General features: G+C 44.4%; 1 protein-coding gene across 1 annotated transcript in view; it reads left to right on the forward strand.

Moving 5' to 3' along the window:
• Positions 1 to 18048, forward strand: part of LOC106575142 (ras-associated and pleckstrin homology domains-containing protein 1) — a 72811-nt gene that overhangs the window by 48331 nt on the left and 6432 nt on the right. Inside the window, exons 6-14 of the mRNA XM_045700369.1 lie at positions 4207 to 4374; positions 4726 to 4800; positions 8517 to 8594; positions 11389 to 11548; positions 14082 to 14203; positions 14660 to 14725; positions 14829 to 14972; positions 16372 to 16482; positions 17890 to 17988. Of these exons, the coding sequence (XP_045556325.1) occupies positions 4207 to 4374; positions 4726 to 4800; positions 8517 to 8594; positions 11389 to 11548; positions 14082 to 14203; positions 14660 to 14725; positions 14829 to 14972; positions 16372 to 16482; positions 17890 to 17988 (1023 nt within the window). The remainder of the gene's footprint in view (positions 1 to 4206; positions 4375 to 4725; positions 4801 to 8516; positions 8595 to 11388; positions 11549 to 14081; positions 14204 to 14659; positions 14726 to 14828; positions 14973 to 16371; positions 16483 to 17889; positions 17989 to 18048) is intronic.

Genomic DNA, 18048 nt, shown 5'->3' on the forward strand with positions numbered 1-18048 from the left:
ATGATGATGTATGGTGATGAATGGTATGATGAATGGTATGGTGGTGAATGATATGATGATGTATGGTGATGAATGGTATGGTGATGAATGGTGTTGTGAATGGTATGGTGATGAATGGTATGGTGGTGAATGATATGATGAATGGTATGGTGATGAATGGTATGGTGATGAATGGTATGGTGATGAATGGTATGGTGGTGAATGGTATGGTGGTGAATGGTATGGTGGTGAATGGTATGGTGGTGTATGGTGATGAATGGTATGATGATGTATGGTGATGAATGGTATGGTGATGAATGGTATGGTGATGAATGGTATGGTGATGAATGGTATGGTGATGAATGGTATGATGATGTATGGTGATGAATGGTATGATGATGTATGGTGATGAATGGTATGGTGATGAATGGTATGGTGATGAATGGTATGGTGATGAATGGTATGATGATGTATGGTGATGAATGGTATGATGATGTATGGTGATGAATGGTATGGTGATGAATGGTATGGTGATGAATGGTATGGTGATGAATGGTATGGTGATGAATGGTATGGTGATGAATGGTATGATGAATGGTATGGTGATGAATGGTATGGTGATGAATGGTATGGTGATGAATGGTATGGTGGTGAATGATATGATGATGTATGGTATGGTGATGAATGGTATGGTGGTGAATGATATGATGATGTATGGTGATGAATGGTATGGTGATGAATGGTATGGTGATGAATGATATGATGATGTATGGTGATGAATGGTATGGTGATGAATGGTATGATGAATGGTATGGTGATGAATGGTATGGTGGTGAATGATATGATGAATGGTATGGTGATGAATGGTATGGTGGTGAATGGTATGGTGGTGAATGGTATGGTGGTGAATGGTATGGTGGTGAATGGTATGGTGGTGAATGGTATGGTGATGAATGGTATGGTGATGAATGGTATGGTGATGAATGGTATGGTGGTGAATGGTATGGTGATGAATGGAATGGTGGTGAATGGTATGGTGGTGAATGGTATGGTGATGAATGGTATGGTGATGAATGGTATGATGAATGGTGACCGATTATGTTTTTGTATTTTTTTTTTCAACGCCGATACCGATTATTGGAGGACCCAAAAAAAAGCCGATACCGATTAATCGGCCGGGTTTTTTCCCCCTTCTTTTAAATTTGTTTTATTTATTTGTAATAATGACAATTACAACAATACTGAATGAACACTTATTTTAACTTAATATAATACATCAATAAAATCAATTTAGCCTCAAATAAATAATGAAACATGTTCAATTTGGTTTAAATAATGCAAAATAAAGTGTTGGAGAAGAAAGTAAAAGTGCAATATGTGCCATGTAAGAAAGCTAACGTTTAAGTTCCTTGCTCAGAACATGAGAACATATGAAAGCTGGTGGTTCCTTTTAACATGAGTCTTCAATATTCCCAGGTAAGAAGTTTTTTAGGTTGTAGTTATTATAGGACTATTTCTATAGCGTGCACTCCGCTAACTAGCTAGCCATTTCACATCGGTTACACCAGCCTCATCTTGGGCGTTGATAGGCTTGAAGGGGTGGGTATAATTTGTGGAACGTTCCAACAGGAATCTGTTCCAAAAAACGTAAAGTAAAAGGTTGCCAACCAACAACGCATACAAAGTAGCAACGCATACAAACCTAGCTAACTAACTGCAGAATAGGCATCAACTCACCACGTAGCTTATTCTTAATGTTTGTCCATAGGCAACCAGAGTGAGGACAGACATTTTTCGGAATAAGCGTGATGAGTGAAAAACGCAATGAAATAGACCACTCCCTACCCGGTATCTTATTCTGCCGCTATACAACTTTGTATGCGTTGTTTTTTGGCAACCTTGTTATTTACGAAGTTTTTGTTATAGATTCCTGTTGGAACGTTCCACAAATTATACCCACCCGGCTTGAAGTCATAAACAGCGCAATGCTTGAAGCACAGCGAAGGGCTGCTGGCAAAACGCACGAAAGTGCTGTTTGAATGAATGCTTACGAGCCTGCTGGTGCCTACCACCGCTCAGTTAGACTGCTCTATCAAATCATACACTTAATTATAATATAATAAACACACAGAAATACGAGCCTTAATATGGTCAAATCCGGGAACTATCATCTTGAAAACAAAAGTTTTTTTCTTTCAGTGAAATATGGAACCGTTCCGTATTTTATCTAACGGGTGGCATCCCTAAGTCTTAATATTCCTGTTACATTGCACAACCTTCAATGTTATGTCATAATTACGTAAAATTCAGGCAAATTAGTTCGCAACGAGCCAGGCGGCCCGAATGATATGATGATGTATGGTGATGAATGGTATGGTGGTGATGAATGGTATGGTGGTGAATGATTAGATGAATGGTATGATGATGTATGGTGATGAATGGTATGGTGGTGAATGATATGATGAATGGTATGATGATGATGTTTGGTGATGAATGGTGTGGTGGTGAATGATATGCTGAATGGTATGGGGATGTATGGTGGTGAATGGTATGGTGGTGAATGGTATGGTGGTGAATGGTATGGGGATGAATGGTATGATAAATGGTATGGTGGTGAATGGTATGGGGATGAATGGTATGGTGATGAATGGTATGATAAATGGTATGGTGGTAAATGGTATGGTGATGAATTGAATGGTGATGAATGGCATGGTGGGTGATGTATGATATGGTGATGTATGGTGATGAATGGTATGATGAATTGTATGATGATGTATGGTGATGAATGGTATGATGGTGATGAATGGTATGATGATGTATGATGGTGGATGGTATGATGATGAATGGTATGATGGTGGTGAATGGTATGATGATGAATGGTATGATGATGTGGTGGTGAATGGTATGATGATGAATGGTGGTGAATATGATGATGAATGGTATGATGATGAATGGTATGGTGATGAATGGTATGGTGATGAATGGTATGGTGATGAATGGTATGATGATGAATGGTATGATGATGTATGATATGATGATGTATGATGATGAATGGTATGATGGTGATGAATGGTATGGTGATGGTGATGAATGGTATGATGATGTATGATATGATGATGGATGATGATGAATGGTATGATGGTGATGAATGGTATGATGGTGATGAATGGTATGATGGTGATGAATGATATGATGGTGATGAATGGTATGGTGATGTAAGATATGATGATGAATGGTATGATGATGAATGGTATGATGGTGGTGAATGGTATGATGATGTATGATATGGTGATGAATGGTATGATGTATGATGATGAATGGTATGATGGTGATGAATGGTATGATGGTGATGAATGGTATGATGGTGATGAATGATATGATGATGATGATGAATGGTATGATGGTGATGAATGGTATGATGGTGATGAATGGTATGGTGATGAATGGTATGATGGTGATGAATGGTATGATGGTGATGAATGGTATGATGGTGATGAATGGTATGATGGTGGTGAATGGTATGATGGTGATGAATGGTATGATGGTGATGAATGGTATGATGGTGGTGAATGGTATGATGGTGATGAATGGTATGATGGTGATGAATGGTATGATGATGGGTGTGTGTGTGTGTGTGTGTGTGTGTGTGTGTACGCGCGCCCTCTGGAAACCACACTCGAGTTCCCTGCATGGTGCACTTACACTGCATGTTGTTTTCAAGTCCAGCTGCATGCCAAATGTGCACCCTACAACTCATTGTATTACATTTGTTTGCTATCCGTATAACACACAATGTACCCATTGGGAAGTGTGGTATTTACATTACAGTGAGGGAATGCATTGTAATCCCTGAAGTCTGCATGTGTGATATGGATTACAATGTATCTACTGTACCTGTTTGGCTGTCAACTCAACCTGCTTGACTTAGGTACGGGAACTTAGTTTAGGTTTACAAGATGGATAGGAGAAAATATATATGTATGTATGTATGTATGTATATATATATGTATATATATATATGTATATGTATATATGTGTGTGTGTGTATATATGTGCATGCCACTTAGCAGAGGCTTTTATCCAAAGTGACTAACAGTACAGTGCGTGCATACATCCAGTATGTAGTAAGTTATCACTAATTGAACCCACAGCCTGGCATTGCTAGCGCCACACATGACCACATATAGAATCAGTATGCGATGGGGAGACTGAAGAAGTGGAAAGTAAACCTCCCTGTCCCCATGCATGTTAACTGTGTGTGTTTGCATCCTCTCTGCACCCATAATGCACCTCCCCGTTTCCCAGCATGCCTCACTACTGCGACGGGCCAATGGTAAGCCGGCCAGACGGCAGCTTGACTTCACCTCACGGGAGGGTGAAGTGGATCTGGACACTGTAAGTGTGTGTGTGGGCGCATGTGTCGGTGCGTGTGTGTGTGCATGTGTTGGAGAAAAAGCAAGACATGTATGTGTGTGATTGTGTACAGGTGAGTGTTAGCGATCACCTTCAGCAATCACAGCAGTATCATCTTTAGAAAGTGTGCCTTTGATAAATCCTCTCTCTTCCCCCATCCACAGCTATCTAGTATGACCACCACAATCAATGCTCCAACAATTGGACCTCTCTTGCTTCCACACTTTTTAAACCTCTCTCCCCCCACCCTTCAAAAGCATTTTTTAATGAGCCATTGAGAATCATTGCACTGACTGTCTTATCTGTTTCTCTCCTCACCTCTGCGCCACCAAGCACTCCTATCTGGACAGAGAAACGTCCCTCATTCTGAAAAGCATTGCAGGAAAGCCTTCTCACCTGCTGACCAAGGTGACGGCTCATTCGCTTGCTTGTGCTTGAACTACACCTCTTTACCATCTCCCTAAGCTCCTCCCACGGTGCCAACACCCACCCACTGTGCTCGATTGACCTGATTGGCTTGTTTTACTTCTATCTCATCCTTCCGTAGCTTTCTTCTCTCGCCCTTTCTCCTGCATGCAGACCCTGCTTATATCTCGCCGTTATCCATGTTTTTTCTTTTTCCTCCCTGTGCTGATGTGTCCATTTTGGTTCCCTGCACTCCTTTTGTCTAGTAGGGGGAAAGAAATGCAGGGTAGGTAACTGGTGCTGCGGCTCAGTACAGTTTTGCACTCCATCTAACTTCACTGTCATGACAGTCTTGCCGACAGACCTGGGTCATATACGCTTATGTAAAATACTTTCAAATGTTCTTGACTTGATTTGCCTGGGGCAATAGAACCGACATAATCCCAAAAGTGCTAAATCAAGCGCAGCTTTTCTTGAGTAGAATTTGAAAGTACTTGACATGTGTTTGACCCAAATCTGGAGTGTTGTTTATAATAAACCCTTACATATGGGCTGCGTTCAGTTGCACTAGCTCTGGAGCATGACTGCATGCCTGAGCTTAGAGAAATGGAGCTGGATGTGTGTGTAACTCTGAACGCTCCCTTTTCTATTATGAAGTCTTTGGTGTGTGAGCCACTAATGCTATGGTGTAAACCAGTGTTCCTCAACCTGCCGTCCACGGGCCGGGTCTGGTCCTTGGGTTGTTGCTTACCAGTCCCTCAGGCGGTTAGTTGTCTGACACTGATTCTGACAACTTTCCAGTGCTTGTTTTAATGGAAGTGGTCAACCAGTAGCTTGCAGCCGCCTGGTCCAAAAAAAGGTTGAGAAACACTGGTGTCAAGGTTGGTGTCGATTCCATTTCAATTAGATCATAACAGGAAGTTAACAGAGATTCCGATGTTCTTCATTGTTTCTTACAGAATTGCGATAATGTTAGTGGAATTGACCCCAACCCTGTCTGGTATGGTAAGCATGGTTCTGAAACTAACAGGAGCCAAGACTTAAACATGTTTTCCTCCTCATGGTTGATAAAAGGCTACTTAGCTGAAAACGTCAATGGATTTGACCTGACCCTCCTCTCCAAAGCTAAAGAGAAATAACAAGCCGAGTCATTTATAGGTTACTGACTGGTCTGGTGCAGTGAAGTGACACTGAGGGAAATTTCCATGAAGAAAATAAAGAGCAGTGTAGATGGAGTATGTTGTTTAAGATATTTGTCCCCAAAAAAATGCTGGCCTGTTTTATTTGAATCGCCTAATCCTCTTTAGGGTTAGAAAAAAGGGTCGCTCTCTCTCCCCCTCTCTGTGCTCCACTATTCCTTCGTTCTCTTTTTCTCTCTGTCTCTGTGTTTTATTTATCCATCATCTTTAGTCTAGAACCCTTTCTCCCCTCCCTCCCACAGCTTTGCAGAGTAAAGTACATTCTTGGCATTTGTTTGATGGTTGTGTGTCAGATGTTGAATTTGGTGGATTGTGAAAGTTGGGCACTTTCTATCATGATTGATTTTTGCCTTCAAAACGAAAGCAGCAGAGCCAAGTGCTAGTCCTGGGATACACGGAGAGCAGTTAGCGATAGATACTGTATTCTAGGGTGAAGTATGGAGATGTACTGTATTTCTGTCGATGCTGTAAATTACCACAGTTTGACCGAAATCGATCTCTATTGTGATGCTTCAACATTGTTTTAGATGCACAGACCCAAGAGCGTTTGTTTTCGGCGAGATGTTTCACCACACTATCCCTTCTCCCCTGCTTCATGAGTCAGAATAGAACTACGAAGTACCGAGAGTTGTAGATGGGAAGAGGGAGAGCGAGAGAGGGAGGGAGGGAGGGAGGGAGGGAGGGAGGGGAACAACAGACAGGGAGAGAGGGTAAAACTTCAAAGGGAAAGAGCGAGACCGGCTTTTTATAGGCACAGCAGAAATTCCTTTTTTAAATTCAGCCTTCATGGAATCCTGTGAAAATGCAGTAGGAAAGTGCCTGCAGTAGAGAAGGAGAGAGATCTATTTTCCGGTATTTACTGAGGAGCATGCAGGAAGCAAAGTGCTGTGGAGGGGGACATGGAGAAGGGGTTTCGCAGTCCCAAAGCAAAATTAAGTGTGACTGGGATTGACTCCATATTTTAATCCTCCATTGGTCATTTTGAACCCTTACACACACAGATACATACACACTCCACACGGAAAGCCTGTCACTGTGGGTTGGCTAAACAGTGCCTTTCTTGCATTACACCGCCACTCATGCAGAAAGGTGGTCTGAGTCATGGAGAGGGTTCCCAGATAAGAGGCTTGGATCTTAATACCCCAACCCCCCCTCCTCCAAATATTCACTACCCTAATACCACTCCCTGTTTACTGTTGTCGGGGGGCGCAAATTAAAGCTGGTCACAGCTACCCCTGCACTGATTGGATAAGGGGGAAGAGGGTCTGGTGAACGGGTCCCCCTGGTTGGTGAGAGGTGAGCGGCTACACATTGTGATTGGATGACGGGACAGAGGGGTCCTCTCTGTCGCCAGCCGGTGAAGGGGTTCTCCTGTTTGCGTGGGGATTATGGCTCGGCGATTGGGCACGCTCCCAGGACTCCGCAGCTGTTGGAGAGAGCGAGGATGGAAGGGGGAGGGACGTCTCGTCTCTGAGTTAGAGGGGTTAGTAGTGCTCATCTTGTGCGTGTATGCCGGTGGGTGCGTGTGTCAAGGAGCCTGTGCCATCTCTCACACTCCACTCCGGGCGTGCTTTCCTGGCTGTAGTGTGTCAGAGGGGAAGTGAGTGGAAGCAGGTTGAAGTCTCTTTGGATTGGTCTCCGTTACTCCTGAAGGACTGAGACGAAGATCTCGCTCTCTACATTGCTTTCTGCCATTCATCTGGACTCTATAGGGTCTTGGAAGGAGAAGATCGGGATTTTGGAATGGGGACATTCCAACATCGGGAAAACCCCCCTTTTGTTGTGTGTGTGTGTAGTGTCTAGGCTTTCTCTATGTACTATGTAAGCATCTTTGGTTTTTTGTTTTGTAGTGGAGGACACTGATACTTTTAGGACCGGATTTCATATCTTCTGCAGAGTCTTGCCATTTGGGGGATCCTCCACTATTGTGTCCCAGCCGCCGTGTAGCGAGACCAAAGGGATTTCCGCATCTCGGCTTCTGCTCTAGTAGAGAGAGAGAGAGCGAGAGGGCGATAATGGGGAGAGAAGGATGAAAGAGCGGCCATCTTTGAGCGCTTTTCTTTTCATTTTTACCGATGGAGCACTGGTGATTTAGGGCTATCTACTGTTGGAGTCGGACGTGTTGGGCTGATCTGTGTGTTGTGGTGGCTATACCAGAGATGGAGGTGATGGCGTCTTGCTGGAGGGGCCAGGTAAACCATTCCAGGGCCATTGATGGAATGCACAGTATGTATACGCTTATGCATCTCTGTCAATGACTGAGTGGTACTGACTGAAAGGTGTGAGAGGTGTTGGTCTCACTCTGGCAAATGGAGTTCAGAGGGCATCAGCTGTCTGCCCTATGACAAGAGGAGGTATGGAAAGAGTAGGAGAAGGTGATTGAGGAGGAGGTTGGCTCAGTATTAAAGGCTCCTGTTGGTTTGTGTGCGTGTGTGCGTTTGGCCAGTGTGTGTGTGTGTGTGTGTGTGTGTGTGTGTGTGTGTGTGTGTGTGTGTGTGTTAACTGTTGCTCTGTGTCTAGGAGGAGCAGGGGGCCAAAGTGAAGGCCGAGAAGATCCGAGTGGCCCTGGAGAAAATCAAGGAGGCGCAAGTCAAAAAGGTAAGGTTCTGACCTAACCCATGTACAACCGTATACAGCGTTTTTCTACACTTGTTTTTCCACAGTATGTGCTGTCCGTTCCCATTGTGATGCATAGTTCCATAAGGTCCTCTCCATATCTGCTTCAGATTCACTGTGTGAACTAACTTCATTCAAAGACATGCAGTGAAACGCTAAGAAAATAGGTCATTGCAGTGTTTGAGTGCATGTGCCTGTTTGTGTGTGTGGGGCGTGCATGCCTGTGTCTGAGAGGGAGAACGAGAGACAATCAGACATTTTGCACACACGCTCACAGACTGCTTATTCTTTGGGTTGATATAAACAAGTCTTGTTTTCGTGAACAACTGGAGTCCTTTTGCACTGTGTTCCAGTCAGTGAATTGGTTCTGTGAGCCACACCAGGCACCAGTTCCAGGCCATCGGGCCATTTCACCAGTGTGGGTGAGCTTGAATGAAGTGCAACTGCTCTGAATGAAACGGCTCCATTGAACAGAGTGATGTGCTCTTATTCTCCCAGTACATTATGGAGAGAGTAGACCCACCATTTCAGTCCACACTGACTGACTGAGCCAGCTGCTAGATCAAATTGATCCATTTCAGTCCACACTGACTGACTGAGCCAGCTGCTAGATTGAATTGATCCATTTCGGTCCACACTGACTGATTTAAGCCAGCTTCTAGATTAAATTGATCCATTTCAGGAGAAAAATACACAAGATATTAGCATGCAAAGATTGTGCCCTCTTCAAGTATGTTGGCGTATAACGTCACTGTAGAAAAACGCTGATGGCCGCTCTTTCATCCTTTTCTCCCCTTTATCGTCCTCTCGCTCTCTCTTCACAACATTTTGTGAATGTTGCTTTGAAACTGTGTGTGTTGTTGAATTTGCTTTATATTACCGTGTTGCGATATAAAATGCAGCAAAGATTGACCGTTGCATTGCAACCGATTCCACCTCCACTTTGCTAGAGGCTAGGATTTTAGATTTGTTTTTAGGAGGGCAGGATTTGGACTCCTATGATTTAGAATGGGAGGATTTATTTGGGGGGGGGTCTATGGATGCGGCCCTAATGGAACCCTATTGACTATATAGTGCACTGCTTTTGATCAAAAGTAGTACACTGTATAGGGAATAGGGTGCCGTTTGGGACTTAACCCATGACTGTGGATGTAGGTCAAACTCAATGGATGCCCATGTCTAGGACACAGCCGCTTCCTGGTTACAGTTTGGTTTCGAGATCTATTTGATGGCCTCTACTAACTTAGTGAGTTGATGTTGTAGTCCCTGTGGGAGGGGATTACTGAGCACTTCCATGGGTGCTGGCTGTGTTTTTCTCCCTACCATGTCACACACGCTCACAAGCACGTACACACACAACAACAAATGTTTTATTGTCCCGTACACCGGATAGGTGCAGTCAAATGTGTTGTTTTACAGCGTCAGCCATAGAATTACGGCGCCCCTGGAGCAAATTAGGATTAGTGCCTTGCTCAAAGGCACATTGTTGGCTCTGGTATTTGAACCAGCAACCTTTTGGTTACTGGCCCACCACTCTAACCGCCTACCCTCACACTGCTGGGGCTAGGGGAGCCCGGTTGTGACACAAGGGGGATTTTGTCGCAGTGGTATTAAGTCACATTCAATGGACCAAACCAGCGCTGGAGACAAGGACTGCAGCAGAACAGGGGCCTGAATTTGTTGAACATTGTGTACATTAGATATGTTTTCTAGATGGCAGCATGGAGACAGGACTAAGTTCAATTGAAGACCGTTTCAATCTTTGGAGCCATGACCTTTTTAGATCCACTTGGTAAATACACTGTGGGTGCGTCCAAAATGGCACCCTATTCTCTATATACAGTAGTTGCACTACTTCTGAAAGGCGCTGGTCAAAAGTAGTGCACTATATAGGGAATAGGGTGCCATTTCAGATGCAGCCTGTATTTAACCAGCATGTTGTGACACCATACTGTGGCATAAGATGCATATCACAGGTTCAATCACATCCTCAATGGTTGTCCTTGGGGCACTGAAACATCCCTCTGAAATTGATTTCATATCAACAATTATGTTATGAAGTAGCCTGGTCCCAGATCTGTTTATGCTCTTGCTGACCTCGTCCCCGGGCTCCAGTATCTGGTGCATAGAGCCTGGTAACACTGTGCAACACAGTGGGGCTTGAAAGGGGTGTGGTTTAAAATCCAGGCAGGACAGGGAGCGAGCCTGCTACAGCTGTATTAGATGGAACTTTGATACATGGCAAATGGCCAATTAAAATAAACATATCACATTGACCATATTAATTTGGGGAAGCCCAATTTGATTCCGAGTTGGTGCATATAAAGTTTTTGTGTGAACTATTTCTAAGATATGTACTTTCAGATTTTCCAAACTCACGTCCTTGTTTATATCACTTCTGCTCCGTGCGCTTTGAAGTCCACAATGTAGGGGGGAGGTTTTAAGGGTTATGCTAGATGGTGATGGACGAATAGATCAGCCAATTAAAACCAGCAGTTGTTTAGTCCGCTCCTGCTATAGACTTCCAGTCAAGTCCCGTTTTGAGGCGCTGTAAAAACCTGACAGTTCACCCGAGGGAGCCAGCCGGCGGACGAGGTTAAGCTCTTGCTAACTCCATTGCCGTCATTCTCAAGCCAAACGTTCATTATGACAAAGATTTGGCATGATGGCACAAACAGACTGGCACTCAGGCTAGTGAGAGAACTGTTCTATACAAAGAGCCTGACCGTTCTGCACCTCTTCTTCCTCCTCGTCCCTCTTCGTTGTCCTCCTCCAGCTGGTGATCCGGGTGCACATGTCGGACGAGAGCTCCAAGACCATGATGGTGGATGAGAGACAGACTGTCAGACAGGTGCTGGACAGCCTGCTGGACAAGTCCCACTGTGGCTACAGCCCCGACTGGTCACTGGTGGAGAACATCAATGAGCTGCAAATGGGTATGTATATACTGGCAACGATGCTGGGAATATACTGGGGAAGAGTGAGATATTGAGGGTGATACTGGGAATATACTGGGGGAGAGTGAGATATTGAGGATGATACTGGGGGAGAGTGAGATATTGAGGATGATACTGGGGGAGAGTGAGATATTGAGGATGATACTGGGGAGAGTGAGATATTGAGGATGATACTGGGAATATACTGGGGGAGAGTACTGGAGAGAGATATTAAGGATGATATTGAGGATGATACTGGGGGAGAGTGAGATATTGAGGAATATACTGGGGGAGAGTGAGATATTGAGGATGATACTGGGGGAGAGAGATATTGAGGATGATACTGGGAATATACTGGGGGAGAGTGAGATATTGAGGGTGATACTGGGAATATACTGGGGGAGAGTGAGATATTAAGGATGATAATGAGGATGATACTGGGAATATACTGGGGGAGAGTGAGATATTGAGGGTGATACTGGGAATATACTGGGGGAGAGTGAGATATTGAGGATGATACTGGGGGAGAGTGAGATATTGAGGAATATACTGGGGGAGAGTGAGATATTGAGGCTGATACTGGGAATATACTGGGGGGAGAGTGAGATATTGAGGATGATACTGGGAATATACTGGGGGAGAGTGAGATATTGAGGATGATACTGGGAATATACTGGGAGAGAGTGAGATATTGAGGATGATACTGGGAATATACTGGGGGAGAGTGAGATATTGAGGATGATACTGGGAATATACTGGGGGAGAGTGAGATATTGAGGATGATACTGGGAATATACTGGGGGAGAGTGAGATATTGAGGATGATACTGGGAATATACTGGGGGAGAGTGAGATATTGAGGATGATACTGGGAATATACTGGGAGAGAGTGAGATATTGAGGATGATACTGGGAATATACTGGGAGAGAGTGAGATATTGAGGATGATACTGGGAATATACTGGGGGAGAGTGAGATATTGAGGATGATACTGGGAATATACTGGGGGAGAGTGAGATATTGAGGATGATACTGGGAATATACTGGGAGAGAGTGAGATATTGAGGATGATACTAGGAATATACTGAGTGAGATATTGAGGAATATACTGGGGGAGAGTGAGATATTGAGGCTGATACTGGGAATATACTGGGGGAGAGTGAGATATTGAGGAATATACTGGGGGAGAGTGAGATATTGAGGCTGATACTGGGAATATACTGGGGAGAGTGAGATATTGAGGATGATGCTGGGAATATACTGGGGGAGAGTGATATTGAGGATGATACTAGGAATATACTGAGTGAGATATTGAGGAATATACTGGGGGAGTGAGATATTGAGGATGATACTGGGAATATACTGGGGGAGAGTGAGATATTAAGGATTATTCTGGGAGAGTGAGATATTGAGGATGCTACTGGGAATATACCGGGGAGATTGAGGATGATACTGGGAATATACTGGGAGAGAGTGAGATATTGAGGATGATGCTGGGAATATACTGGGGGAGTGAGATATTGAGGATGGTACTAGGAATATACTGGGGGAGAGTGAGATATTGAGGATGATACTAGGAATATACTGGGGGAGAGTGAGATATTGGGGAGATACAGGGGAGATACAGGGTTATACTGGGGAGATACTGGGGGTGGGTGAAATATTGAGAATGATACTGGTGGATATACTGGGAGAAACTTGGGGGGAGATATTTGGAGAGAGTGAGGCGTACTGAGACACTGAGACAATGTGGACACTCGGACAGTGTCAACTTGTAGTGTTGTCTAGGTAGTAGCTAGTATTGTACCCGTTTGTGTTTTCAAGACTGTCTGTGAATGTGCAACTGTTCATCTGTCTGTGATGGAGTGAGTCAGGGACGGGCGCCCAGCCTTTCTAATGTTAGAAGAGGCACTCGTGGTAGGTGCAGGCAGCATGGTTATTTAGGCTGCTAGAGGAAGCACTCGTGGTAGGTACAGGCAGCATGGTTATTTAGGCTGCTAGAGGAAGCACTCGTGGTAGGTACAGGCAGCATGGTTATTTAGGCTGCTAGAGGAAGCACTCGTGGTAGGTACAGGCAGCATGGTTATTTAGGCTGCTAGAGGAAGCACTCGTGGTAGGTGCAGGCAGCATGGTTATTTAGGCTGCTAGAGGAAGCACTCGTGGTAGGTACAGGCAGCATGGTTATTTAGGCTGCTAGAGGAAGCACTCGTGGTAGGTGCAGGCAGCATGGTTATTTAGGCTGCTAGAGGAAGCACTCGTGGTAGGTGCAGGCAGCATGGTTATTTAGCGCTAGAGGAAGCACTCGTGGTAGGTACAGGCAGCATGGTTATTTAGGCTGCTAGAGGAAGCACTCGTGGTAGGTACAGGCAGCATGGATATTTAGGCTGCTAGAGGAAGCACTCGTGGTAGGTGCAGGCAGCATGGCTATTTAGGCTGCTAGAGGAAGCACTCGTGGTAGGTACAGGCAGCATGGTTATGCTAAGTCTGGATTGAAGCATGTTTCACACACACACACACACACTCTCTGTCCTCAGAGCGGATCTTTGAGGACCATGAGAACTTGGTGGAGAACCTAGTGAATTGGACCAGAGACAGCCATAACAAAGTGATGTTCATCGAGCGCATTGAGAAATATGCCCTCTTCAAGAACCCCCAGGTAAGACCTTGGAACTAAGAAAACCCTTCCAGTGTGTTGTGTGTACACTACTCACACAGCTTTAGTGTAGAGTACACACACACATTTCTTATGCATGCTAAGAGCCCTTGAGAGTGCGTGTGTTTAAGAAGTAGGTCATGGCTCTGGCAATACGTGACTGAATAATGCATTGGACATGAGAAGGCTAGGTGAGAAGGCTAGGTGAGAAGGCTAGGTGAGAAGGCTAGGTGAGAAGGCTAGGTGAGAAGGCTAGGTGAGAAGGCTAGGTGAGAAGGCTAGGTGAGAAGGCTAGGTGAGAAGGCTAGGTGAGAAGGCTAGGTGAGAAGGCTAGGTGAGCCAGCTCACCTGGAGGAGTGTGTAATCTGCTGTTCTCAACTTGTGTCTATTTCTCCTTTGCTTTCCTCTCCTCCTCTGTTTCTCTTTCTCCTTCTCTCCATTTTCCCCGCTTATTTCCAGAACTACTTGTTGGGGAGGAAGGAGACCTCTGAAATGGCCGATAGGAGTAAAGAGGCCCTACTGGAGGTGAGACAGACAGACGCATACACACGTTCTCTCCCACACTACCACACACATCTCTCTCTCGCGCTCTTTAGATTACACTAATCACGATGATGTGTTTGAGCAGGAGTGTTTCTGTGGCAGCTCAGTGTCAGTACCAGAAATAGAGGGAATCCTCTGGCTGAAGGATGATGGGAAGAAGTCGTGGAAGAAGCGATACTTCCTGCTGCGAGCATCAGGAATCTACTACGTGCCGAAAGGCAAAGCTAAGGTTAGCCACCCACTGAATACGCCAATCGACTGCTGATGTAAAAAGGGCTTTATAAAATACATTTGATTGATTGGATTGTGTGTGTGTGTGTGTGTGTGATTGTGTGTATTGGGTTCACATGTTAATGAGAAACAGATCCACCCCATCTCTCTGGTATTTCCTGTTTCTGGATATGATGACACAGGACTCCACAGGGATCGACCGAGCATGTGCCTCTTCTCCTATTGCATCATGGGTCATTGGTTACCCCCGGAGACCAATATTTCTCAGCCACAGCCCCGTGTGTGTGTGTGTGTGTGTGTGTGTGTGTGTGTGTGTTTTAGATTTTAGCCCAGGGTTGTGTTCAGAAGGCATGAAACGGAAGTAAACCTTGGACTTGTTTTCTTTTCAAAATATTTTCCCATTTTGAGGTTAGGTTAGAACCTTAATTTCTGCCCCACACCGTTTCCGTATTCTTGTCCTCTGATTATCCCATCGGTTGTCTCCTTTTTTAAAAATGTATATACAATGCCACCCTGTGGTGTTAATTCTGCAATGAGTGAACCAGTAATCTAATAAGATTTGTCACGTTGTTGGCCAAACAGTGCATATTTCAACCTCTACTTGAATGAATACCTTATCAAACCAGTTTGACCTCTAGGCATGGACCTTGGCCAGTCTGTAACCAGTATCACATCATCAATTATATGTCAATATATCTCCACTCACTCTCCTCTCTCTCCAATATACACTTCTCTAGTCTAAAGCCTCAGACAATTTATTTAAAATTTCGCCAAAATCGGTCGAGCTTTTATCTTACTGCTGTTGAGTTGCAGAAGAAGGCACAAGGGGTATTTAGAAATTTGGTAGTGCATGGGCAGTTTTCCTCCTGTCATTCACTGACCTACAGAGCTGTTTAACCTGTCAAGAAATGTCCAGTTATTCAACTGTCCCATTAATCCACTGTCCCATGTTCGCTAGGTAGGTAAGTTAGGCTAACCAGCTATCTAGATCTTGTAGTTTTCATGGCCAGATTACATGCCCAGGGGTCTCGACCCCAAGGGGTCCGCCATTGATTTTGTTCAGGCACTCCGGTATCATATCAACACACAAGACATGGCAAAATGTGTCAAATTGCAAGAAATTAGCTTTAAAACTATGAAATGTTATCTCTGTCCAATGGCAAAATGTGTAGAATTACAGGAAATTACCTTTTAAAACTGCAAAAGAGTGGTGTGACAGTTTGGGGTTGTGAGGTTGGGGTTTGTTACTATGCAGATAAACAACAATATCCATCCGGGTCTTTTGTCACCTAGGAAATTGTGACTGGACCTTCTCAAATAGTATTTGATTACCCTTGCAATATATGATATAATCAATCATATGTGAATATAAGAATCCTGTGTCTCCCTCCATATAGGCCTCCAGGGACCTGGTATGCTTTCTACAGCTGGACCACGTTAATGTGTACTACGGCCAGGACTACCGCAGCAAGTACAAGGCCCCCACAGACTACTGTCTGGCCCTTAAGGTAAGCTAAACCCCCTCCCCCTTTCACCTAATGGTACACTCCACTTCTGCTCCTTGTGGAGAATTGATTAGGGACATGGGCTAACTCATTTTTAGACAAGGGGTGGAACATTTTTAGAGTAGAGATGTTGCGGTGAGCCTGGACAAGCCCATTAAGATGGATCTGTTGTGTGAGTGGTTGTGGTCCCGGGAGGGTCTGGGTAATGATATCCTTTGAGGCCACTTCTTTCTAAAAGCACAGACCCTGAAAAACACCAAAAATAAGTGTTAAGGCACCACTCTCCTATATTATTAATGTTGACCCACCTATCTTTAGCTGTAGTCAAACCAACAGGCACAAAGGCAATTATCAAGGGTGGTTTTGGAATCAATGTCTTTACTGGAACGGAACGATCAGGGCCGGTCCTGGCCGCTCTGCCGCCCAAGGCGAGACAGAAAATTTGCCGCCCTCAGTAAAACTCAAATAGTACTAGTAAGGAAAATGACTTTGAGAAGACGGCTAAAATACATGTTTTCCAGACGTTGAAGTTAGGTTCAATTTAGGCGCTGAATGGACGTTGAAAATGTGTATTTTCCGGACGTTGAGATCAGTTCTGAATGAAAGTTGAAAAGATGGAATTTATAGCTGTCTATGTTTGGGACAAATCAAGGCTGGTCTCGACCGGACAAAATCTGAACATGGACATCTATGATTGGTTTGATTCGCTCCGGACCGAACCAAAAACCTACGTATGTGGAAATCCAGGCCGGTCCAGACTGCACAAAAAAAGGCGTCTGAACAGGGCCAAAAAAACAAATCCAAAAGGAATCAGTGTTGGTCCGTGCTTATTGAGGTATCGCCCACAGTGTCACCTGAAATTGAATTTTAGGAATGTCCATCTGTGGTGGGCCTACCGTTTGTAAATAAGACGGGTCTAAAAAGACATTGGCGTCGGTCCACGCTTACTGGGGTGCAGCCTACCATGTGGCCCGCAATGGAATTTTAGGAATGTCCGTTCATGTGGAAGGCCCAACGTTTGTAAAAAAATAAAAATAAAACGCCCATTGCATTGGCTTTATTAGTCCTGATTCCTGTGAGTAATCAATTTGGCTGTTTTTAAACTCTGAATATCAGCTACCCAACTTTATCCGGAGGAGTTATCCTGAACCTATTTGCAATGTGTTTACACAGCGGGAAATGCAGAATTATTTCCTTTTCCGCTATGATCAGCCCGTAAAAAAGGTACGGATGCAAACTTGAAACCACTGATCATGGCAATTTAGCCCATGGGAACAATCTTCTGGACAGCAGTTGTGAGTAGCCTGATTGGCCATTCCATATTGTCCGTTCCTCCTCCTAGGAACAAAGTGAAACTACATTTGTTGTGTTGTCATGGTAACACGTATGTGCATGTCTCTGTGTGTTCAGCACCCCCAGATCCAGAAGAAGTCCCAGTACATCAAGTATCTGTGCTGTGACGACGTCAGGACCCTCCACCAATGGTTCAACGGCATTCGCATCGCCAAGGTAACCCTTAACCTCCACGTCACTCTTAAACATGACTATTAGAGGCTATATAGAACTTTT

The sequence above is a fragment of the Salmo salar genome, chromosome ssa17 (genome assembly GCF_905237065.1).
Source record: "Salmo salar chromosome ssa17, Ssal_v3.1, whole genome shotgun sequence".
Lineage (NCBI taxonomy): Eukaryota > Metazoa > Chordata > Actinopteri > Salmoniformes > Salmonidae > Salmo > Salmo salar.